The 26,880-nt window shown below is 33.3% G+C and overlaps 2 protein-coding genes across 3 annotated transcripts; one reads left to right on the forward strand and one right to left on the reverse strand.

Moving 5' to 3' along the window:
* The first annotated feature begins 22 nt into the window (after window positions 1-22).
* LOC131846308 (large ribosomal subunit protein eL22-like) lies at window positions 23-1,958 on the forward strand. Of its 2 annotated transcripts, none has more exons than XM_059195576.1 (3): window positions 23-110; window positions 193-481; window positions 1,766-1,958. In XM_059195576.1, the coding sequence occupies exons 2-3, from the start codon at window positions 202-204 to the stop codon at window positions 1,927-1,929; spliced, it is 444 nt and encodes a 147-aa protein (XP_059051559.1). In that variant the 5' UTR covers window positions 23-110; window positions 193-201; the 3' UTR covers window positions 1,930-1,958. The 2 variants fall into 2 exon arrangements, with proteins under 2 accessions (XP_059051559.1, XP_059051560.1); XM_059195577.1 differs by having other exon boundaries at window positions 55-114.
* A 1,797-nt stretch (window positions 1,959-3,755) lies between these two features.
* On the reverse strand, window positions 3,756-26,875 carry LOC131846355 (probable aconitate hydratase, mitochondrial). Its single transcript, XM_059195630.1, has 16 exons — window positions 26,650-26,875; window positions 26,269-26,349; window positions 25,984-26,127; window positions 24,694-24,885; window positions 24,172-24,358; window positions 21,846-21,932; window positions 12,406-12,584; window positions 10,960-11,082; window positions 10,225-10,422; window positions 9,136-9,255; window positions 7,912-8,092; window positions 7,387-7,536; window positions 6,775-6,976; window positions 6,257-6,475; window positions 5,805-5,934; window positions 3,756-4,748 (listed from the first exon to the last, which is right to left on the reverse strand). Exons 1-16 carry the CDS (start codon window positions 26,680-26,682, stop codon window positions 4,608-4,610), a joined length of 2,367 nt encoding a protein of 788 aa, XP_059051613.1. The 5' UTR covers window positions 26,683-26,875; the 3' UTR covers window positions 3,756-4,607.
* Window positions 26,876-26,880: the final 5 nt, after the last annotated feature.

Consider the following 26,880-nt stretch of genomic DNA (forward strand, 5'->3'; position numbering starts at 1 on the left):
CTTTGTCAATTGACAACAGACTTTTAAGCTGTCAAAGCTGCCAACAAGTTTGATATTTTCTGTATAGTCGGCCATTTTGTAGTTTTTTCGGCTACATCTACACGTGTTCTGTAGGTTATTATATAAAATATCGCTTATTTTAACTAAATTCACATTTATTTTTGTACTACAATTAATGCCTATGCATTGCAGATTTTCAAAATGGCAGTGACAAAGAAGCCGGCGCCTAAAAAGGCCCAGTTGAACCAGAAGACAGGCAAGAAGGGTGTCAAAGGTGGCAAAATCCGCGGCAAGGGAAGCAAAAGGAAAATCAATTTAAAGTTTTCCATTGACTGCACACATCCCGCTGAAGACAGTATTCTTGATGTAGCTAATTTTGAGAAGTACTTGAAAGAGCGTGTCAAAGTTGAGGGCAAAACAAATAACTTGGGCAATCACGTTGTCATCGCAAGAGAGAAGACCAAAGTGACAATCAACGCAGGTTAGATTTGTCTGCTTTAATAAAATAAAATAAAAAACGATAATATTATCACACTCATGTACATAGTAGTTTCTGTAGTTTTTAACAACTCACATTTTTTATAATGACATTTAAAGAATAAGAATTAAATCAATAAAAAAAATAAAAAGATGAAAAGAAAAAATGCATCAATAAATGAAATGCTGTTAATATAATTTTTAGGAAGTAAATTGAAAGTCATAGTAATATAATATTAAATTCAACACAAATCATTTTATGGTAAATATTGTGAGCAAATATGTTTATACCAAACCAACTCGTATATTCCTGTGAGCTTTTAGAATTTAGGAGTACTTTGAATCAAAATATGTTTGTTTATATATTATTATAAATACTCTATGGTATAAACAAACATAGGACAAATTAACCAGTTCCGAACATTGAACTGAGAACATCTAATAAGAATCTGTACTCTGCTCTCAAATGAGATTCTATATATGCAATAATGTTTAAATTTAGGTTAATATATTTTGTATCAGCTCTTATATTTTAATATTTTCAAGTTTGATTATAAACAAATTAAGTAGGATTATAATAAAGAAGGAATTTAGACAGATCTTGAGAATAATCACAACTAAAATATGTCCGCTTTATTTAATTTTACAAGAATATTTATATAGTTTTCCATATTTATGAATCATTATTTAAAAAGTGTTCTTGTATGAACTATTTTTTCTCATGGATCATAATGGAATGGTGGCCACGCCTGCGCTAACAGTTTATGCTGGCGGGGCACCATTGGAGGATGATAAGTTGAACAAGAAGTCAAGTCAGTTATGGTAAATTCACCAGGAATTTATCACAATGGTTTCCAGGGAGAACCTTGTGGAGGTCAACCTAACATGGTACATTGCTTGCAAAGGGGGTGTTAGTACCACCTTACTAACAATCCCCCTTCCCTCCTGTAAGAGTTATTTGAACTATATATATAGAATGTTAATCTTAATTATTCTATAGAATTAAATCTTTGTATTGTGTAAGAATTAAATCTGAGAACAGAATTAAGGTTTCCTACCAAGTTGTTGTCCCTTTTTGGTAAAGATCTACTCCATCTGTCCTCTTTTGAGTTCTGCCAGCTGTCATTCCATCACTATCACTGAAAAAATTCATTATGATGGTAAAATAGTAATCCGACATAAATATAAAATTTATGTTAATTTCTAGTGATAAAGAATTTTTTTTTTTAAGTAGATTGTCATTATTGTGAGACTGACTAAAATGTACAATTTGTGTTTTTTTTTTCAGACATTCCGTTCTCCAAGAGGTACTTGAAATACTTGACAAAACGTTACCTGAAGAAGAACAACCTGCGTGATTGGCTGCGTGTTGTTGCGTCAGAGCACGATGCGTACGAACTACGCTACTTCAACATCAACGCTGACAGCGACAATGAAGACAATGAAGATTAAGATGTGCAACATTAAATAGTTTTACACTATATTGCCTTTTTTGTGTACCATGTACCCGTTTTTTTTAGATATAAGTACTTATGACGGCCTCGGTGGTCTAACGGTTTAGATCACCGCTTTAATTCCGCTAGGCGCGAGTTCGATCCCTCGCACTGTGCAAACATTTGTATTCATGAGTGTGATTGTTTGTGTCGGTCTGGATGTTTTCTATGTATTTACGAAAAAAATATCTATATATTTGTATCAGTTATCCAGTATCCATAACAAGCTTTAGCTAGCTTATCTTTGTACTAGATGACGTGTGAATTGTCTAGAGGCATTATAATAATAATATTCTCAGGACAATTCAGAAATAATCATACTCATGAATAAAAATGTTTGTGCCGTGCAAGGAATAGAACCCGCGACCATCGGACGTAAATGGTATGGTATGCTATGTTAAGCCACTAGACCATCGAGGTCGTCATTAGTTATTTGAATGTATCATCTCTAATTCTTCCACAATCATCGCGTCACCTGACGCAGGTGACGCGATGGTTGTAGAATTTTTTCAAATATCAAATAGGAAGAGCTACAGAACCATATATGCATTGGGGGAGGGAATTGTTAGGAATAGTAATAGAACATCGTTACATCAAACGATGCTCCTCAATGCAGCATATAAATCATTATCTTTAAATAATACATAAAACAAAGTCATCGCAGTTGAATTAGCTTATATCTTTTAAATTACGCAACGTATTGTATAGCAGTTTTCAGCAATACATAAGTGATTCAAGAGGAAGGTTTTTTTTAGTGGATGATAATGGAATTATGCACGTGCCTGCGCTAACGGTTTACGCTGGCGTGGCACCAGTGGAGGATGATAAGATGAACATGAGGTTAGGTCAGTTAGCCCATCGTGACAAATTCACTAGGATTTTCTCACGACGGTTTCCAGGGGGAACCGCGTGGAGGTCAACCTGACATGTACATTGCTAGTAATGGTGACCCCATTACTAACAGTCCCCTTCCCCCACAAGAGGAAGGTTTATAAGTATGATACATGCATGTTATAGTACAGAACAATATCAGAAATACAATGATTTGTAATGCACGTGTACGAAACCAGGACAGGTCGCTAGTATCGTAAATTATAATAAAAAAATAGCGATCCCTTTGCTCTGATCAAAGGGGTCGCAATTTTTTTTTAAGTTCTAATCAGACCATCGATAGAGCGATCGACCAAACGTACTGACGTAAACATATTTTTGTCTTGTTCATAATAAAGTGTATCGGCTATCCATGTAACTACATCCGCGAGCAACCAAATCGACTCAAGCGCTACCGCTACATTCAAACATAGTTCTAAATAAAAATATACAACATTTAAATAAAAATAATATGCCATTTGAAAGCTTGAAACTTCAGCTTTTTTGAGATGTTATCATTGTTAATATCCATGAATATTTTTTTATTAATGGTGGTGGTATATAAGGTAATTCTTAGTATTCGTATTTCGTGATCATTGTTTTGGCTTCAGGAAATATTCTACAGGGTTAGTGCATTATCCGTTAGTCTCGCTTTGTCATGAAATTCATTCCTCATCATTTCATTCTTGGGTAAGTTCCTAAAAGATTTCATTTTAAACAGCAACATTAATTTTGAATTTTCCTTTTTGTAAAAAAAGCGGGTTAATTAGTACTAAGGACTAGTGGATCCATTACTAGCATTTGCCCTATCAGCCTGACCTTCACGCGGCACATCGGATGGATGGATTGGATCAATAATTATATATTTTAGTACCTCATATTTATATATTGTGGGATGTATAATAAAACATATAACATTGTATAAGTAAATTTATTTCCAGGTAAATATTATTTACATAAATAAAATAAAACGAGTTGAATTCGTAGGATTTACAATTCATTTAAAAAGGGAAATATTGAAACTTAATCTAATTTCATCTATCATTTATACTACGCTAACAATAGAAGATTCACTGCTGCTGTATTGTCCGACTGATATTAATCAAATGTGTTCTTAAACAAAAATCTTTGACAACTATGGTAACGTCACTTCTTGCACTGGTTGTGGCAAACTAACCTACCTACCTAGAAAGGCATGAGCCTAAGAACAAGAATTAACATTATTCACTGATTAAAATAGCAATTAAACCCTATGTATATCACATTAAAGTCGATAATGAGTTGAAATATATCGTATATACAAATGACAATTCGACATTTAAAATGTTTTTACATTTTAATATTGTTAGGTGTCATATTTACTGGTAGATAATTAGATATAACAGTAATCTTACATCTACACAGACGAGAGAATACTGAACAAAACAAATGAAGTTTCGTAACCAAAGAACCTATGAAATTTTAAATTTTCGAACATTATACATGCTTTCTCTTCCAACTCATCAGTAACGCCATAAATAAAAATGTGCCAAATGAGTTTACTCGCTACATTAATCAGGATTCTATCTTGTTCTTAGGGCATGAGATTCTCATGTCTTTGAATACAAAATATTGAATTCATTTAACATTACATTTGCTAGCACCGCATTTATAAATAGTATTTAATTTATGGCTCATTGTTGCTAGTTGATTTATAATTACCCTAAAATTGAGGGTAAATTACCAGTGCAAGTTTCATAATAGCGACTTGTTAAGGCGTCTGGTACTTCACTTGCCGGCTGCGATTTCCTTCATTCTGTTCAGCGCGGAACCGGCTCTGAACCATGAGATCTGTTGTTCGTTCAGGGAGTGGTTTAACTTGATGCGTTCAGTGTTGCCATCCTTGTGCTTGATTTCACAATCGACTTGCTGTAAGGAGAAATGGAAATGTTTATTACAATTATGACTAATATACAAAAATATAATATAGTGGCAATATATGTAATGTTTTAGTCCAGAGTTGCCTAAGTTTTAAGTCCACTCTGGACTGCCTAAATTTATATATTACAAAAAAATGCTGTTCGTTAATAAGCCCTAAAACGCGGAAAAACTAATTTGAATTAACATTTAGTGTTTGCCTCATTATTAAAAACCTATATTCTATTGTTAATCTGAATACCACACGTTCGAACTTGCGGTCGCATCAAGTGTAACAACATTAGTAAGCAGTACAGAGTTGATAGTTAAGAATATACTAATACACTGTATATTACTATATATATATATATATATATATATATATATATATATATACACTGTATATTACTATATATATATATATATATATATATATATATATATATATATATATATATATATATACTGTGTATATTACTATATAAATATATATATATATATACTTTCCTAACCATCGCATTTAATTCCTGGCGAGTTGGTCATGTTAATAATAATAATATTTCAGGACAATTCACACATCAGTCAGGACATCTAGTCCGAAGCTAAGTAGACCTCGTGTTATGGTTTAGTGATACAATGGAATATACACATACATAATATACCTACATCGAAAACACCCAGTGATACAAACAATCATACAAATAGAAATATTAGTACCGTGCCAGGAATCTGACCTGCGACCATCGGAAAGGCGGTGCACTAAACCGTTACCGTCACCTAACTGACTTCATTATGATCCTATCATCCTCGACAGGTCGCCCCCATCAGGGTATATCATCAGGCGGGCGACTATTCCATCATCATCCATAAAAGAACCCTATTGTATTAAAACACGATTCTGCCCCACTTGTATTATACAATACAGTTACGTGGTGGATTATTGTAATGCATTTAGAAGTAGGTCCATAATACAAGTCTCTATATATCATGTTGGTGTTTTGGCCCATTACTACTCGTGTCTGATGTTGGATTTGTTATTGAGATGTCTAAATATCTTTCAAATGTTACCTGGCCAGGTGCGAGGCTGTTCAGTCCTAGAAGTGAAATCTTGTCGGTTGGTTGGATTTTGTCGTAGTCCGCGGCGTTTGAGAATGTCAGCGGCAGCATACCCTGTTTCTTCAGATTGGTCTCGTGAATTCTGTAATATTAGTTAAAATAATATTATTGTAAAGGCAAAAAATATATTTTTTATATCTCTAATATTCATTTATAGCCATTATAAAAGTTCTTTCATACATGCATAACTAGCTAACCCGCCGAATTCCGATTTGCCTCAGAATTGAATAATGTGTAAAAGTTCAATAACTGTTTTCTGGTATGAACAGTTGCCGCTTGGTATTGCAATTTCTGCAATTTTCACATTTTCTCATCTTTTAAACTTTCCTTGGATTTCCTCAAATATTTCAAAAGTACGATGTCCTGTTCCTTAATAAATAACGATAATATGATGATGTACGCACCTAGCGAATGACTTGACGATAATGGCGCGTCCACCAAGATGTCGGGGTTCTAGCGCAGCATGCTCGCGAGATGATCCTTCTCCGTAGTTTTCGTCGCCGACGACGACCCAGGGAGTGTTGGCCGCCTTGTAAGCGCGGGCGGTCGCTGGCACGGGTCCCCATTCGCCGGTCAACTGGTTGCGAACCTTGTTCAATTCACCGTTCTCCGCGTTTGTGGCGCTGTACAAAAAAAATATATAAAGGGACGTTTAAAAAATCTCCAAATATGGCACTGATCTTAACTTCTGAAGTTTTATAATTGTCAATACCTTTTAATTCTATTATTTAGAGTTTGGGGTTATTGTCAGATGCTAGACTATAGCATTAATCTGTTCCTCTATAACACGATCATATATTGCTTAGGATTATTATGAGCAAAATATATTATTGGTGAAGATTATTAACTTGCATAGGTCAATACAACATGATCAGTAACATATAAAACAAAACCGTTAATCTTCCTAAAAACAATTACTTACGTGATGAACATGTTGTTGGAGATATTGTCAAGATGTCCACGGTACTTCAGCCAGGGTCCGGCGGCGGAGATATGGTCGGTGGTGCACTTCCCCTTCACCTTAATGAGGATGGTCAAGTCGGTGAGGTCCTTGCCGTTCCACTTCTCGAAAGGAGCTAGCAGTTGAAGGCGATCAGAGCTTGGGGATACGTCCACTGCCACTTCTAGCGATTTGAAATAGAAAAACAAAATATTTAATAGTTATATTAACATAAAAATCTAGTTTTTTGTCAGCTCTTATTGTATTTACAAAAGAAAATAAATTTAAAAAATAGAATTTATTAAAGAAAAATACATCTGTGGCAGAAAAAAAAAAGATACACACACAGATCAGATTATTTATTAGAAACGGAACAGAGTAAGTTGATTTATTGGGTAAAGTTCATAGTTGAAAAGTGGCTCCAAATGGTTCGTGTAAAACTACAAACGCCAGTTCTCGTACTTGAACTCGGCTTTAACACGCTACCGCGTGTCTAGATTTGATTAGTGATTCACATTGTCATCTGCTAACCATCCTATTATAGTAAACTGAAAGTGATTGCGGATATACTAGAAACAATAACAAAACACTAACTAGAGCCGTCAGCAGGTGGGTGTTCGTATGTGTCCTGGCCGGGGTCGAATCCTTTGGACGGCAGCTCGTCCGCGAACGGATCTGACAGCTTGAATTTCTTGCCATCGGCGCCTGTCAACTCGTCAGTTAGGGGATTGAAGTCCAGTCGACCTGCAAAGACAAATAAAGTAAGTTTTGTATACATTCAAATTCATTTATATTCATATAGGTACCATACATGATTTTCGGTAGATTATAATTATAAATTTTTTAGACAAAGCGTGGATACCTCTGTACAACTCATTTCTCCGCCAATCAGCTTGCTTTGTAAGCTGTATTTAGGTTCAAAAGGAGCGAGAGACAATTAAGAAAATATGATAGATTTATAGCGTCTGGAGGAATAACGTGCATACGCACAGAAAGACTAAGATGTCCACAAACCTTACATAACGTAATATTGTTCATGTATATAGGCGATGTTTCCGACTTTCTATCAGGTAGGTCGTCGCTTATCAGATAAAAAAAAAGTTTCAATCATGAACTTACCAGCTAGCGATAGAGCAGTTACGAGCTCGGGACTGGTGACGAAGCAGTGGGTAGCGGGGTTGGCGTCGTTACGTCCTGTAAAGTTCCTGTTGTATGACGTTACGATGGTGTTCTTTTCGCCTTTCTTCACATCCTTACGGTCCCATTGACCGATGCAAGGACCGCACGCATTAGCCAATACCTGGATAGTGATAGAACGAGTGTCAATTTGTGATGACGAGAACTTATTGACTTTCAGCTTAACCTTGTTCACACATTATTAGGATCTTAACAGCTTCGTGGTCTAGCGGTCTAGCACACCGTTTGTCTTCTGATTGTCGCTAGTAGGATTCCACGGTATAAACATTATTATATTCATAAGTATGATTGTATGTATCGGTCTGTGTGTTTTCTATGTACATATATTATGTACTTGTATCAGTTGGACGACCATGGACGACGACGTTGGTCGCGGGTTCGATTCCTAGCACAGCACAAATATTGTATTCATGAGTATGATTGTTTGTATCGGTCTGGGTGTTTTCTATGTATAATATGTATGTATTTACAAAAAAAAATCTATGTATATGTATCAATTATTATAACACAAGTTTTAACTAGCTTAACTTGGGTCTAGATGGCGCTGTGTGAATTGTCCTGAGATTATTATATTATTATGTCATGAGATTATCAGTTGTATAGTATCCGTAAAGCTCTGCACAATTTAGTCCCGAGCTAAAGGATTAAATAGTGCTGTGTGAATTGTCTTATTGTTATACCCCGCCCTCTTTAGATGAGAGCCAAACGAACGAGAGTAGTCATCACGAGGCATACTCTTATCGGAAATGTGTGGCCAGATTAAGTTGCGATAGTAAACTATATAAATTTATTATTATTAGATCACGAGACTCTCTCGGAGCCGTGCCCCGTGAACCCACACGCTTCCACAATTTAATAGGGCGATATAGGTCGCCCTAACAACAAAATGGGATCTGCCCTACATCATCTATAACAACCAATGCCACCAGGCAATGGCGCTAGTAGGTACACCTTGTAATATTTTAGTGGGTAAGAATTCCACTCACTCCCTCGTCATCTCTCTGATGGGGGTGGTCTGATGGGTCTTCTGAAGATTTTCTAGTGTAATATTACATCGTTAATCTTTCTAAAATAATTAAATGTGCGATGCCGACTCCAAATAATAAAAGACAAATGAAATGAAGTAGAAAAATAAACCAGGCTTACAGTGCCTCCGAATTCGCGCAGGGTTTGCGCAATGCCGTCACGCTCGATGGTGGCGCGAACTTGTTCTGAACCGGGGGTCACGTTGAATGGTACTTTGGATTTTACACCGTGTTTCAGCGCCTGAAACCATTAGAAATATTTTTTATGCAACTGAAATGCTATACCAGGCCCGGGACCCCACAAAATTACTGTCCTACATGAAGGACGACTACTGGCCGAGAGGAGTGGTGTACCGTCGCTACCGTGGCAGATTGCGCGGCGTGAGTGTGGTGACCAAGACAATATTTTTATTTTATATAATATTAATCCTTAGGGTATCTATAATATGGGCCCCCAATTATATAAATAATATTAACTTGCCTGAAGCAAATTAATACATAAAAATAAAAATAAAGATTCTGTAGAAATGCAAAATGTATTTCCAGATATCCTGTGTTTTTTGTTGAAAGTCGTTTATTCTCTCTGTTCGGTATAGGTATTATTTTCAACCATGTATATACAATCTTTATACATATTTGTATATCAGGTACAATTCTATAGTTTTTTATTATATTTTAAAACCAAAGTTTTATTACCGTTCTTGTTTATACATAGATAATTTTAACGGATCTATTGCTCTTGTTAATGACATGTGTCACTGATATCAATTTACTATCGTACATTTTAATGGCAATATTATATAACGATATAAAAGTATACATTTTATATATTATATACTTTCATATATTTATATATAAAAAAAATTCGTACCAGAACAATTAACATTATACAGTAAATTACAAATTTGTTGAAAGCTTTTTATAACACTTAACTACCCGCCCCAGCTTCGCTCGAGTGTCAAGTATTATACATATTTCCTATTGAATCACTCTATTGCTAAAAACTGCATTAAAATCCGTTGTGTAATTTAAGAGATCTAAGCGAACAGAGAGCGTAAGAGACTTCATTTTATACTATGGAAAGAGTTAATGTTCATTCCCATAAAATACCTATTTACCTTTATCACAACCTAAAACAAGATTATATTTGTATCCGGTAATTATTAACATTACTGATTGAGAAATAAATGAATTTTCTTAAACAACAAACCTCCTTTACGATGCTGGCGCAGCGGCCCATGTCTTCGTATGAGGAGTTTGTGCAGGATCCGATGAGACCCACGCGGATGTCCACTGGCCAGCCGGCCGACTTAGCCGCCTCGCCCAATTTGGAGATGGGGTTCGCCAGATCCGGGGTGAAGGGACCGTTGACGTGGGGCTCCAAGGTCGACAGGTTAATCTCAATCAACTGTAATAGTAATATGTATCATAATTAATCATCACAACAAACCGGTTGTTCACGTAATCCTGGAGTGGCAATACAACGATACGATACTGGTTAAGGTATCCCAATCTCGAGTGTGTAGAAAATAGAGTATTGTCTACTTTCTACACTTCTGTAGTAAGAAATTGGTAACACAATTTAGAACTTTCAAAATTTTGACTTGACCAGAATTAATCAAGGGTAAAGAGATGCAAAACACGTGACGTTTTGTACGTACATACACACTAACTCTGTCTCATACATGTCTGTGGTTAAGCACCTTGTTTTACAACCTCTTTTCTGTGTGAAGGTGATATGGCAGTGACATTACAGAGACAGGACAACTTAATTCTGAGAAATGACAATTTATAAGAGTTTCTACGAGCGTGAACTAGACAATGTGCTGCACATGGTGTTTATATACATATAAAAGCGAGGGTTGCCACTTTCCTATATGGTTCATAAACTTATTTGACATTCCAGTTTGATGAAAAAAGTTTACGTGAATTTATAACTTATTACCTCGTCATAAGGTGCACCTTCGTCCGGTGTGAGCAGTTGCTTGTAGTTATTTGCGTTGGACGCGACGTTCTGGCGGCCCGTCGACTTAAGGTACGCTTCCATACGCGAGTTGTAGGGGAACACCTGTGTATATAAATTGAACAATGAGATAATCATCTTGCCTTTGTACTCAGTGATTTCGTACGTACTTTAATAACATAGTGTACAGAATTGACGGATATCTTGAAAGGATTTTGTTCAGAATCGGAAATAAATATATACCAGCTGTTTTTATATATAGAAATTACATGTTTTAAAAAAACATTTATTTATATCATAAATATAATTTCTATATACTAGGCTATCAAATAGTTATTCGCTCAAGTAAATCCCATGAAGGAGATGTCACGATTTCACTTTCTACGGATACCTTTATACCGTATACAATGCTCATTATTTTTGTATATTATATATGTATATTGTAATATATATAGTATTATGGAAAAAATGTATAATTTAAATAATTTTTTAAATCCGTGCCAGTCATTTTAGACTTTACTTTCCTCATAACGAAATCCGTTCTCTCAGTAACATTATTAGTATACAAACATATATTTGCTCAATAAGTTCCAAACCTCCATTTAAAATACCATTTGTATTCAATATCAGTGTTTACTACGAACGGTTTACGTACAATATAGTAGGAGATAACATAATGAAGGTTAGGGGGTTAGATGTAGATGTATGTAGTATAAAACGATAAACGTGGTAGGAAATACTTTTGACATTGAAGACAGGATATAGATATGATTAAATAATAATATAATGATCGTTAGGACCCTATCTATCTATAAATTTTGTCACAGGAATTTAATTACGTTTGTCACATTTGCAATGTGGCAAAGACTCCCGCTTCCCTAGTACGACGTTATATATTTTGCAATTATACTATTTGTTTTTTCAATTATTCTAACACTGACGGAGGTAGCTGGCCTTTACAGCTTCACCAAATGTATATACATAAGTGAACGGAGTGTAAACTTGTAAACAAAACAGTTTAAACCTCATCACCATCTGATTTTCTCATATCTCATTCATAATGTCTTTCTCTTCCATTCATTCCTATTTGAAGTTTTATTCGTTATTCACTCCTTTTCTTGCCATATCTGTTATACAGTCCATTCATCGATTTCGTCTTTAGCCAGATATTTGTACAGATAAAAGTGGATATAGTTTTTTTTAATAGTTAAAATGTGTGTGTATTAAATCGTGTTTTAATACTTAGAGGTATTTATATTAGATATTGAAATGTGAGGTGACGACATTTAGAAGCGCTCTGTCCCTTTGTCACACTTTGTAGATGTGACATAATTTTTGGATGGTCCTTTAATATCATGGATTGTATAAAACTGCAACGTTTAGTTGCAGTTTTATACAATGCCTCAAAAATAATTAAAAAAAACTAACACTGGTGGTGGCGCCGATCTCAGCACCCATGTTGCAAATGGTGGCCATTCCTGTGCAGGATATAGAGTCGACACCGGGCCCGTGGTACTCCACAATGGCACCAGTACCGCCTTTCACTGTGAGGATGCCGGCGACCTTCAGGATCACGTCCTTGGGGCTCGTCCAGCCTTTTAGTTGACCTGGTGACAATAAAAACCGGCATCAGATTAACAGTTCTGGATTATTTCTACCTATTAGAAAAAACAACTTTGTCTCGTTTATCTAGAACACATTTTAAATTAGTGTATTATGTATTTAGTAATAGTAGTAGGAGAGTAATTACAAATACTATTGATTGTTTTACACAACTGGATTGGGATGGCAAACCAGAAAACAGCTTATATGTTAGAAAATGGTATGTCAGCTATTGTCGCCAACAAACCTGAATACTACAGATATTCCAAAATTAATTGATGTACGTGTTGTCCTTGTAGATAAGATATTTTATTGTATTGCATCCTTGTTAACCGTAGCTTATAACTAAGATATTTAGTAGTTTACCTAAAATAAAAAAAATCCGCTCGACTCGTATTAGTAATTTAACTAAAATATAAAATATCCGCTCTTACGTCAAGCGAAATGGTGATAGAAATCGGCTAGACAGGGATTCCCAAGTTAACAACTTTCTACAAAGTTTAGTTTGGCATTCTATTTTAATTTAATTTCGGTAATTTTGCCTGTTTTACTTTTTTTACTTAATTTGATTGATTAAGCCTTTTTTACTTTGAAATGATTGCAACGGAAAAATCCGCTCGTTAGTACATAAGTTTTTTTATTTATTGAGGGTTAATCGTACAATTAGTGGAAAATTTTCTTATCAAACCCATAAGACAGTTATCGACCATGATAAGATGTTTATATGAGATGCATATTTTGTTGTTGCGTATTACTCATATTTATTGCTGTTGAATTATGATTTTTAAAAACAAATATATAATTTATATATCATTTCAGATTATTCCCACATGACACAATATTAGGTACAGTATTCATAGCAAATAATACCTAATATACATATATATAGTTACTGTAAGCAACTGAGTCTTGCTATTATTATTATTAACTTATTTATTTTTATTTCATAACTAGCTGTTCCCGCGACTTCGTCCGTGTGTAATTTAACTTTTTTTTTTCTAAAATAAAAGGAGCATAAGTTACTCCTTATTACATCAGATACCTGCTAAAAAAAGTCCCGTCAAAATCGGTCCATCTATTTCAGAAATTAGCCAGAACAAACAGACAGACAAACAAAAATTGTAAAAAATGTAATTTTGGTGTATGCACCGTATTTATATTCAAATGCATGTAGTAAAAAACGGTTATTTCAATATTACCAACAGACACTCCAATTTGATTTATATGTATAGATGTATAGATTAATAATAGTACATTTTTATCGTAATGATTTCTTCTTTCCAATCAAACAAATCAAATACTTAATCGTGACTTAAATAAGTACATTAAGCATTTAGTTATTTAAGTTAAGAAACATCACTAGCGAAATAAAATATAACAAAACCACTACATAGAAAATATTCTGAATCAATTCAGTAACATCGCAACTCGCAACGGAAGAAACGGACAGAATTTAATCAATTTTCGTGGTAAACATTTACAGAGATATGCTTGGAGTATGGTTTTGTTTACCTGGAAAATGTCTTATCAGGACTGCCATTGACGCAGTGTTGTTATATAACAGAAGAAAATATACAAGTATGTATGATAACAACGTTATTAATAAATACATAACTACATTACACTTGTACGTTTCTGTATACTTTTAATTTCCATCACTATCCTCTACTTCTTCCTTGTCCCATTCCTTTGGGGTTGGCGTAATATGTTTTTCTGTTCCATTCATCCCTTTTACCAGTCACTTCGTTATTTACTCCCTTTCTTACTACATCATCTTTCACAGAGTCTATCCATCTCTTTTTCGGCCTTCCTCTGCCCTTATAACCATCCACATTCATATATAACACCTTTTTAAAAATATTATCTTCATTACTACGCATTACATTACTTTTATTAATCAGGTTGATTTTATAGAAAGTCGTCTACTGAAGTACCTCTGTCTCACTATTTCAGTCGTCAATCTCAATTTGGATACGATTCGGCTTGCATGATGCGATATAGTTAAATTACCTGACATTTCTTTTTTCATATAATTTTAATGCACATAGTTTCAAAGTACATAATATATATAATCCTATAATATCTTCTTAGTGGGTACTTAGAAAGTGCAACGTATGAGGGATTTTTTTATGGCTAATAATGATGTACCCGCTTGCGCTGTGAAGGTTGTTAAGACGAGCCTGAGCTGAGGGCAGTTAGACCATCGTGATTTATAAGGAATAACAAGCAATGTACCAGCAATGTATCAAGTCAGGGGAAACCTTTCTCCTGACGTGGTATATTGCTAGGAATTGGGTCACTAGTATACATTACTAATAACCCCCCCTAATGTACACGGTTTCCACTTGGGCCGTCGTGTTTGCTATTAATTTTTGAAATATGTCAGATCAGTCTCTCAGTCGATCAATCAGTGGATTCGCAGACATTCTCCAAACCTATCTCTCGATAACATAATTTTAGAAACAATTTACAGAGAAAATAAAAAAAAATGCACAGACTTCTGGCCTTTTATTCACTTTTTCTGCCCGTGTTGAGTGACGTTTAACCCATTTACCTATTAAATTGACATTGACCAACGTACAATACTAACATGTAGCTAAGACCGTCTAACATTGCACGTGATAGTACTCTTTATTAAAATAGACGCGCCTTATGTCGCCTCACAATTAATGATATATGTATGTATTTGACATTTATCTGCGCAGTTGGTCACCGATCATTGTTACGCTGCAATCGTAACATTCAATGGAATAGAATAGAAATGAACTTTTTTTATTTATTTGATACCACCGGCGTTGCAATTTCTATTTACATTAATATATGTATATGACAATATTAAAGCTATAGGTTGCACTCAATTACAAATATAGTGCATGATATGGTCTTACAAACTAATACTGCTGCTAACTTAATTCATTACTTAAATGATTATTTCTTGATTCTACCATATTGAGATGCAATCATAAGATTATTCATACATATTTTCATACATCATGCTTTCAAATTTTTTATTTTCACAAAAAAGAAACCTATCAAATATTACTTAAAAATCAAAATTCATTAAAATATCTACAATAGTTTAATTGTGAAAATATAAAACCCAATTAAATTTATTTTATAATATTAATAAAATCATTACATTTAGGTTAGAAAAGACATCAAACTCCTTTTTCAATAATAATGCTGTATCCACTGTTTTTGTTAACCCCTATATATTTTATTTAGGGCATTCTAATTTGACATTTAGTGAGAATAAATTAAGTACTACAGTGTCTAAATTAGTGCCAAAAATGGGCACGCAAAGTACGTGTTGTTGCCAATTCTATCTATACCCAATTATCCATACATGCAAGTGCCTAAGATTCTAATCCTAAGTATCTTCACATCTATAAAATGAAATAGCTTCCGCTGTCTATTCGCTTCGATTTTTTAAACTGCGCAATAAATTTAAATGCAGTTTTTAGCAATAAACAATGAAGAAGAAAGTTTATATGTATAATACATGTACACCCGTGTGAAGCTGGTGCGGGTACTTAGTTCATAGTATGAATGCGAAAGTAACTTCTTTTATTTATTTTTTATGAAAAAATGAAAGGCACAGTATAAAATGAAGTCGCTTCTGCTCTCTGTTCGCTTAGATCTTTTAAACCGCGGAACAGATTTAAATGCACTTTTTATCCATAGAGAACTGATAATACATGTACACCCCGTGCGAAGCCAGTGCATAATGCGAAAGTAATATACAAATAAATTTGTTTATTTGTTACGTTTTTATGCTCTAACAATTTAATCGTCATGAAAGGCTCAGGAAAGGAAAGAATAATAAATGACATGTCTTGGAATAGAGAAAGAAATACGATAAAAAATAATGAAATTATCTGATGCAATGTATAATCCATATCATATCACACACAAGTTTACTTCAAGGAAACCCGTTTTACGCGGTCAAGTTATCTGGTTGCTTTATACGCCAACAACATGCAAAGTTCTCTAGACTAGTTACGCTTGGTATAATAATTCTTATTAATATTAAAAATACCAATCTTATTCATACTAGTAGGTCACTTAGCTATCTATAAGGGTATCGTATAAGTTGAATATCATTTGAGTAATTTTGAGTTTATTTAATTTTATTTATTTATTACTAATATAGTAAGGAAGAAATAATCTTTATTCAAATATTCTTAAATAATACAAGGACAAAAAAATATCATATGAATATTTAATTCATATGATATTTTTTTTATTTTACCGATTATTCGTAAAGCAGAGTGTCATCGCAATGAGAACAAATAAGAAACTTGGGTGTTGCTCTTTTAAATAAAAGTTGTTTTAAAATACAGGAGGCTTGGCTACATATCACACGACGACCAATAGGAGTGAAGCTACAATAAAAACTGTTGCAAAGAAATTGGGAAAATGTGACGCAAACGAACGTGGGTCAACCTGTACATTATATTACATGATGATTTTTTACAAAGTCTAATGTATTTCATATCTTTTCTGGGCAGGTCTTACTACGCCCACCTTTTCTTATGACATCACTGCCCGTCCAGTCAGAGGCGTGTCAAGTTATCAGTAATGATTGAAGTTATCACAAGAGTTAAACAACAAAAATATCAGAATTATGTCTTTCGATATCTTGCCCGGATAAGAGACTAAGTCATTGATCACTGTGACAATTGAATCCATTTGTTATCGAGTGATAATAAAATGTAAATATCTCTTCATGTGAATGGTTATTTAATTTTTGTTGAGGTTTTGCTATACTACTGAATAGCAACTTTGTTTTTTTTAATTCTTAAGAATGGAATGACAAATATGCGAAATGAACAAACGAACGAAACGAATGCGAACTGACGAAATGTGGTAGTAACCGTTCTTTATGCAGCATATTATTTTCTAAAATGTACTTTAGTATCAATATATAGTTTAAGAGTGTTCTATTAATTGTACGAAAACTATACCGTGCAATTATTACATAGACTTCCATCATTAACAATAGGTCCAATTCCGTAAATATATTATATATATATATATATATATATCCTATGAACGCTGAACGCGTGAGAACCATGAGAATTTAAAAATGTAATACAATATAGAAATATTTTAATGTTAATAAATATTCTTAAGAAGATATAGCAAAATCGTGACGAGGACAAAACCGGCTGTTTGTCTACTAAAGGAATTAGGCTGAATATATTATCAAATATAGACCAAACTAAACTGAGAAAATTATACCCAACGCGATGGAATAATTAATTTTATCAAAAGTTTCAATACACTACCTACAACTGTATAATTAGTATTCTAATAAAATCATAGATGGCGACACAGATATTTTATTTATTGTTTGATTTATCGATTTCAAATATACACGTGGCAGGGAAAGGGGATTGTCAGTAATGTGGACTAATAACCCCACTGCTATGTACCATGTTGGATTCACCTCCATGCGGTTCGATCTGGACACCATCGTGATAAATTCTTGGTAAATTCAGTACGATGGACTAACTGTTCTGACCTCATGCTCATCTTATCGTCTTCGACTGGTGCCCAGTGAGTGAGCATCTTTTCAGTATCATCCATAAACAAAACGTACATACGCACGACTAAAGTCAATCTATACATATAATTGAAATAGGAGTGTCTGTTTGTAATATTGAAATAATAAATTACTATATGAATATAAACACGGTACATAAACCAAAATAACATTTTTTACAATTTTTGTCTGCCTGTCTATTTGTTCCGGCTAATCTCTGAAATGGCTGGACTGATTTTGACGGGACTTTTTTGGCAGGTAGCTGATGTAATAACGAGTAACTCAGGCTACTGTTATTTTAGAAAATATCTTTTATTTTAGAAAATAAAGTTTAATTCCACGCGGACGAAGTCGCGGGAATTGCTAGTTAAATATAAAACAAGTGAAAATCACTCAAAGTCTATATAATCTAGTAAGAACTCCTGAATTTTGCCACTATGCTTTCTTTCTTAATCTCGGAATAATTTAGTTGTGGAATGAATACTTTTTTACATAATATAGGTTATATATAGATTGATTTCGTGCTATATCTATTCAGAGTCAAGGGCGTACACCCGTGGACTGTGTACTGATTGCGAAATGCATAGAACGACGCCACTCGCATAGCGGACACACGAAATAGAAGCTTAAGTTGAATTTACTAGGAATTATAATTAAAGGGGAGTAATTATTTTATATTATTTTATACCCTTACTATATACTTATACCCTTTAAGACTAACCTCGTATAGTTGAGGGGAATGGGATTGTTTTTAATGTACCATTTCAGGTTAACCTTCTCGTGGTTCCCCTAACCGTCACGTTTAATTTCTGAATTCATCATGATAATGTTGTAATCCTGGACCACTCACACAGCGCCATCTAGTCCCAAGCTAGGTAGAGCTTTTGTTATAGGCATTAGACAAGTCATATAAATACTTAAATAAATACATAACATACATTGCACATTGCACCCAGATTAATGCAAACAATTATACTTATGAAGACAATGTTTTTTATCGTGCGAGGAATCGAACCTACAACCGTCCGAATTAATGCGGTCTTATAAACCACGAGACCACAGAGGCCGTCTTAAAAATATTATAATAGAAACTATGTGGTACAGTTATGAGTAGTTTATTTATGATAGACTATATTCTGCCTGCAACTTCTTCTGTGTGACCTCGATAGAGAGAATATTATTTAACCAGCTGTTACCAATGACTTTGTTTGCTTTTTTAAGATAATAGAGTGAATGGAAATAGCCGTTCCGGTGATACAATCAATCTTTACGTCAAATTTCATTCAGTTAGCCATGAAAGCCTAGTTAGACATAAAAAAATAAGGAACAAACACATATACATTAGTCTGGATTACCTCTTTCTTGCATTTAGCATACAGATGGATATAGGCTTTTTATACCAATCAATCAAGGCTATACAGACGAAGTCATGGGGTCATACTAGTTTCAATAATTAATTAACTATCATTATTCGTATATTAATACGTGAAACAGAAACTTTGTTACCCTTATAAAAATTGCGCGGAGGGATGAGTATGAAATTTCGAATGCTAATATTTTTTTTTATTTCTGCATAAAAGATAGATTAAATCAACAAAAAAAAACCTTATACACACGTATTTGACACGCATATATATCTATTGTTTATTGTTAGTCTGTGGTCAAAATGAGAATAGATTAATATTGTTTGTCATTAATTTTATGTCTATAGTCTTACTGAAAGTTAAATTAAATATGGTCAAATTTCGACCACTAGCATTAATTAATAGTCGATGGCAGTGCTAGTAACAAGTAGGCTGTTCGATCTTATACGTATTTTATTATTGTATAGTCAATCGGAATGCAAAGATATAAAAATGTAACACTGAATGGCGTCAGTTTCTGGCGCGCGTCCACTATCACGACCCACGATTCCAATATAGGTAGCGATGTATAAATACTAAGCAACAGATTGGACTAAAATAGAATGATAGGCCGATCACTAACGGTTGTAGCAGAACAGAGGCGCGGTGGAGGCGTGGTGCGGGCGTAACACGAGAATACTTATTTTTTTGTATTTGGATGAGCGGCATTTTGCCAATTACTGAAACAACATTCGGCGTGTCACCTGTTTCAATGTATGTACCTACTAGAATAGAATTATAGGCCGATTACTAATTGTTGTTGCAACAGAAATATTTTTTATTCAATTTTTTTACATTCGGCGTGTCAACCAACAAAATAACAATTTTTTTTAAAAGAAATAGTTATTTTGCATTTAACAATCTTGATAATAAGTTTTTGGAGATTCGATAGCTGTTTGAAAAATAAACACAAAATTGGATATTCTATAGATATGTAAAAAAAAATCTCGCCTAACGTCACGTCTATGTTTCAACTTTTGGGATTATTATTTTTTTTAATGGACGGAAAAATCATGTAAGTACAGAGTTAGCAAGGAGAGATACCATTGATTGACTCCTAACACCGCCATTATTATTGATAATTACTGAAGTATTGAAAAAATGGCGTAGTAGTTAGCCAAACTGGACGGTAGGATATAGTGATAGAAAATGATGTACATGATAGGTCAGAAGGTCCTATATGTTTTTTATTGTATATTAGAAATTTATAATATTATTATATATGCTAAACAGACTAAATACAGACATATCTCTGTTTGTTACCTTATCATAACTAAACGGTTGCACGGTTATCATGTATGATGTGAAGATAGATTGCATCATCAGGAAGGATATATCATATACCTAAGTTTTATCAAACAAAATCAGACGAAGTCGCGGGTAAAAACTAATTGTTTATAAATCTTATTAATATTATTAACGTGAAATCAGAATAACATATAGGCTATAAATATCAAGCGGATAAACCACGGGCACAGCACATGTATGCGTAAAATAAAGAACAATTCATATATTTAATACGCGAATCAAAAATAGTTTAATTATGACAATTTTCCGGCGCTAGTGTGGTGTAACCCATTAAGTTGGCAAACAGCCGGCTGTGTGCGGTAGCGCCGGTAGCCCAAGAGACAGATAATACGTAAGAGAACACGTAAACAATGTCGGCTCGGAAGAAACAATAATAATGGAAGTCAACAAACAAACTCGCCATTAGCGCCGTCGCGACACTACTGTTTGCGACCAGTAATTAGTTCTATTTCGGACCATCTATTTATATAGTGAAAGCGTAGAAATAACAATATTTTGATTTATGTATACTAGACGATAACAGCGGATGCTTAAGAAATTGATTATAATTAAAAAATATTTTTTCAAAATCTGAACTTCCTTTTACTTCGTATAAAATAAAATTTTGATAAAAAGAAAATTCGGAAACTTTCAAAGCGATGTTTTTTCAGGTAAAATAAGCAATATGTTAATACGTAAAGGAAGAGGTAGTAGTTTTATTTACACTCTTTGGTCTTTGTAAGAAGGAAGTACAAAGCAAAAACTTTATACTTCCTTCTAAGAAATAAAAAATCAATAAAGTTCAAACTTAAAACTTTTAAAATATGGTCTTTTTTTAGTCACTGAATGATTACTTACTTAAGTAAGTACTTACGTAAGTGTATAAGTTTAATTTTAGTCCTAAGATTAAAAAAATAATTTAAAAGTACCGATAATACAGTACTTGCAAGAGTTTGGTACTCAGTGCTCCTATTTCAATGAATTAATTTAATATTATATAATTAGTCAGTAATTAAAGAAACACTTACCAGTCAACTTCACACCGATCACTTTCGGGCACTTAAGTTCCCATGGGATATCGGCCATCACGTCGACCGCATCAGCACCGCCGACACCTAGCAATTATTGTTAACATTAATTGAACAATTCTTATCTTTATGTGAATGTTAATAGAGTTTGCTTTATGTACATGGAATGGCAAAGATAGAGAGGTATCTCCAGATCGAAATTGGTAGCCACCCCTACTAATATTATAAACGTCAAAATATGTCTGTCTGTTTGTTACTTTTTCACAACTAAACGTTATAACTTAATGAAATATTTATTATTTCACTAAAACGATTTGGAAGGGATTAAAGTCAAATTAAGGATAATAATGTAGACCAATTCGCGGGTAATATGAGTATCATAGACAACATTGCGATATACCATGTGTGTATCATAATGGTACAGACGATTTTTCTGTGCACTTATTATTTTTATAAATTGACATTGGAATACAAGAAGTAGGTATTGTTTGCTGTATACATTGATTACAACTTTTATTTAATAAAAGAAAACATTAATTAGCTGTAATGTTACATAAATGAAATAAATGAAAATGATAGTCCAACACTATATTAAATGTTTACTATTTCTTAGTTAAAATAATTATTACACATTATAATAATAGCAGTACACTAATTAGCTTTCCTTACCTACATAACGATAAGTGATAACCGGTGGCTATAGACATGACATCTTTGAAGGTCAAGGTTACAACTAGCAGAGTATACAAATAATACAAAGAAAGAGAGATAAATTTTATTATTCGGAAAGTTACCTAATGAACTATTGCACTGGTTTGAAAAATTCATTCACTGATTGTATTTAAATGGTAGCATTATTGCATATGCTATAGGCCATATGCAAATGTAATGCAAAGCTCACAAATGGGCATCATGTGACGCTCGAAAGGCGAGGGAGGGAGGGTTCGGCAAAAAAACACGAAATATTACAAGGGGAAGGATATCACGTGTATTTATTTTTTCGTCAAACGTGGGATTTCTTAACCGAAAAACTTTTATTTTCTAGAATAAAATACTTTATACGTATATATAGTCTTAAACCTCACCACGTATCACCAAGAGAGAAAGGGTTAAGATTAAAAATGCTAAAAAACATCACGTGAATAAAGGGGAGCAATCCGAAAGTTATGAGCACTCGAGCAAAGCCGAGACGGGGCACTTAGTAATTAATTAGTTTGGTAAATTTTATTGTATGTCGAAATGGTGGATTTTGGGAATCATCTTTATATCATTAGAATACTGATATACTTTTATCATTACAATTTTACGACCCGACCAGTTTCACCGTAATATGCCATAGGTCATTATCATAAAATAAATATGATGATATAATCCTGTGGAAGAATACGAAATGCTCTTAATGTATTGCAAAATAAATTTGATTAGAACAAGACTCTTAATGAGATTTTTATACAAAAACATTTGCTCAATGAAATCTTTTTAGATGTCTCATTCGCGGTTATTTTCGAATTTTTTTTGAGTCTGTACAATAAAAAAATTAGAAAATACTCATATTATAAAGCGAGTGAGAGAGTGGACGTTTTTATAAGGAAAATAAACATTGGATAGTTGTTATGAGGAAAGTCAACTCCAGATCAATTACAATATTTTTAGTCATTCTCTCACAATCTGAAAGCTAGATTATTTCATAGTATAGGCTATATATAATATTAACATATACAAAACTCAGAAATTCATGAGTACTCCCGCTTCGCCCGGGGATGGCTTTACTTATGGCACAGGGTAGACAACCAGTAAAGAATAAAATACAGAGGTACAGTAAAAAAAATGTAGTTTGTCAGTTTAGTGCATAACTGTAAGTGACATAATAAAGGGGAGAACCTCTTTATATTACACTATTACAAGGACTGGTAAATTGAGAAAGAGAAAGAAAAACAGACTTAATAGTCTTGTTATATATAAATAAATCTTATATATAAAAATGATATTTGTTAGTCTCGCTAAAACTCGAGAACGGCCGCACCAATTTGGCTAATTTTGGTTATAAAATATTTGTAGAATTCCAAGCAAGGTTTAAGTAATTAGTAAAAATGAAGAAATTGCATTGAAAATAGTAAAAACAGCATTTTTTTTCCAATTGTTCCTACCTATCAAACTGAACTTTGACGCATTATTCAATTTTGCGGCTGATCAGAGTTCGCCGGGTCAACTAGTGATATATAAAAACTACCATAAAATAATTACATATTTTTATAAAATATTAAAAAAGTAGCAAAGAACCACTTTATTAGTAACAGTAGTATAATTATAATTTTAAAATAATTACCAATGCAAAGTCCGCCGAGGCCTCCACCGTTGGGTGTGTGAGAGTCAGTGCCAATCATTAGTAAGCCAGGGAATGCATAGTTCTCCAGGATGATTTGATGGATGATTCCAGAGCCTGGTTTCCAGAATCCGACTCCATACTTAGCTCCAGCTGTCTCCAGGAATTTGTAAACTTCTTTGTTGATGTCCTGCATTAAAGTATAAATTGTTTTAGAACACAGTATAGTAATTACAACATATAGAGTTTTTTGTTCCCTGTATATCTGCAATCAGTAAATGTACTAATATCAGATTTTAGATGAAAGATTCAAGATCGATTGATCGATCTTAGATAGATATCTACATCGACCAATTTATAAAGATTTGAAATCTAAGATAATAAGTATACTAGTTTATCATAATTGTTATTTATCAATTTACTATAATTTCAAAACATATAATTAGCCTTTAATTTTAAGGATTAAATACTTTTATATAATACCATCCTGTAAATAAAAATTTATGGTTGGTGAGAAAGCCATACCTTTGCTCTGGCCAAATCCTTGTCACCACCAATTTGTGCTTCAATCAAGTGGTCACAATGGATGGTAGATGGGACAGCAACTCGAGGTAATCCTGATGAGATGAACTGTAACATGGCCATTTGAGCCGTTGCATCTTGCATAGCCACTCGGTCGGGCCGAAGTCGAAGGTAGCTGGTGCCACGTTCAATTTCCTGAATGAAGCATGATATTTTGATATGTATTATTGTATGTTCCAAAATTATAAAATTAGAGTAACACTGATGTGATCAAATAAAACAAAGTAATTTTTTACATTAATAACATATGTCTACTAAAAATCACAGTAAAAAAGTTTAAAAAGAAGCTTTAATTATGAATAAATAATAGAACAAGGATCACACTACACCAAAGTGACTCACTCAATGAGTATGAATGAATTGTATTTTTAATTAAATCTGAAAAAAGACAACCAGGAATTGGTTATCAAATATTGTTGTGTTTGTACTGTTCATATCAGCACCAAACAAAGTTTAGTTCTGTCAAAGGTACCTTACCTTTTAAATTGTTCTTTTGGCAAAACTATGTTAGTGTTTATTTTTAAATCCATAATTTTTTTTAAAAACATGGCATATATATTGTTAAATAAGACAATGTTATATTATATAGAAACAAGTGTGCAAAATATGTGGTGTATGATAGTATACATGAAATCATGACAAGTAGTTTTACAAATAATTATGTTTGTTTATGTTATATAACATGTTATCACATAGCTGTGAATTTTTAGGTTCATTTAACGACCTTTATATAATATATCCTGTTATTATAATAATATAAATAGCATTATTTCAGAGATAACATTCATGACATATAATAAAGAAAACTATTTCATTAATTTTATTTGTACAACACTATTAAGCAAAAATCTTTATATATTTTAAAACAGTAAAACTGTCATGATATAGACTTTACTTAAATATTACTACTACTTTTAGAGTATGTTAACAGTTTAATAATAATAATATTTTTAATGTAATTGTAAAAATTGTCAAATTACCATCATTACTAATGGATCTTATGGGTGTTAATTTTTATCTGGTCTGCAAACTAGGATACCCAACGGTGTGAAAGACAAATATATTTAAAATTATTTTGAAAATTTCTTTACTGACTTAGCTCATTAAAAGAATCATACCTAGTTTTGGTAATGCATAAACTTAATAGTATGCTGTTTCATGAGTTTAATCTAGTCTCAAAACCAATACATTCTGAGATATTTCACAGAAGTAGATGTAATTAAAATTACTTACCTGACCCTTTGGGTCGTCCAAATGTGAGTAGAGAACCTTCTCTGACAAGGTCATCTTACGACCTAACCTCTTTTTGACAATCTCCAAATTCTGTGATAATTTATCATATGGCAGAGGAGCTTTGTCGAATCTTGACATCGCGACCTAAACAACACCATTTGTTAATTAAAAACAGCATTATTAACATAGAAAATAACATTTTCTATGCTTCAGTGGTTACATAACAAGTGTTTTATTATCATTGAAAATCATGAAAATTATATATTTTTGAACTGTTTCAAGTACCTGGGCCGCAGCGGCAGTGAGTGGGGATACGCTGAAGCATCTTTGCTGAATCTCCAAGAGTACCGTTCTTGTCCTGCCACCCTGAAAACATACCGTAAGTCAATAAATCCATGGAAAATAACCTTCAGCCGTCCCACCACTGTTTAACATATAACACACGAGATGAGATAACAGAGATACGAAGTCCCTACATATAACCTATTGGACTTCTATGTTAATTTAGCGGCCCTGAGTTATTGACGACATAACAGAAAATGTTCATAGCATATTTCCTGGCTCGAAACGATCAACATAATGTTAATATTACTTTAATAGTTTATATGTTGAATAATTTATTTTATTATAATAAAATAAATGTGCACAAATAATTAAATAACTTACTTGGCCATGTAAAACTCGCATACAGTGAGCCATGGTTGACGGACTTCTGAATACTGATAAAATAAGTTATCGATTCTTTAAAAAAAATAATTATGGAATCATGGATTAATAACTAAGTTAATTGAGGGTTTCAACAATTATTTGAATATCTACAAAACTAACGATTGACACGACTGAACCGATCCAGGTAAAAGCGGTTTTGTTAATTTTTGACGTTTACTTATGTCGTCT

This window comes from Achroia grisella, unplaced genomic scaffold, assembly GCF_030625045.1.
Source record: "Achroia grisella isolate CSIRO2021 unplaced genomic scaffold, CSIRO_AGI_Agris_v1 utg509, whole genome shotgun sequence".
In the NCBI taxonomy this organism is placed as follows: Eukaryota; Metazoa; Arthropoda; class Insecta; order Lepidoptera; family Pyralidae; genus Achroia; species Achroia grisella.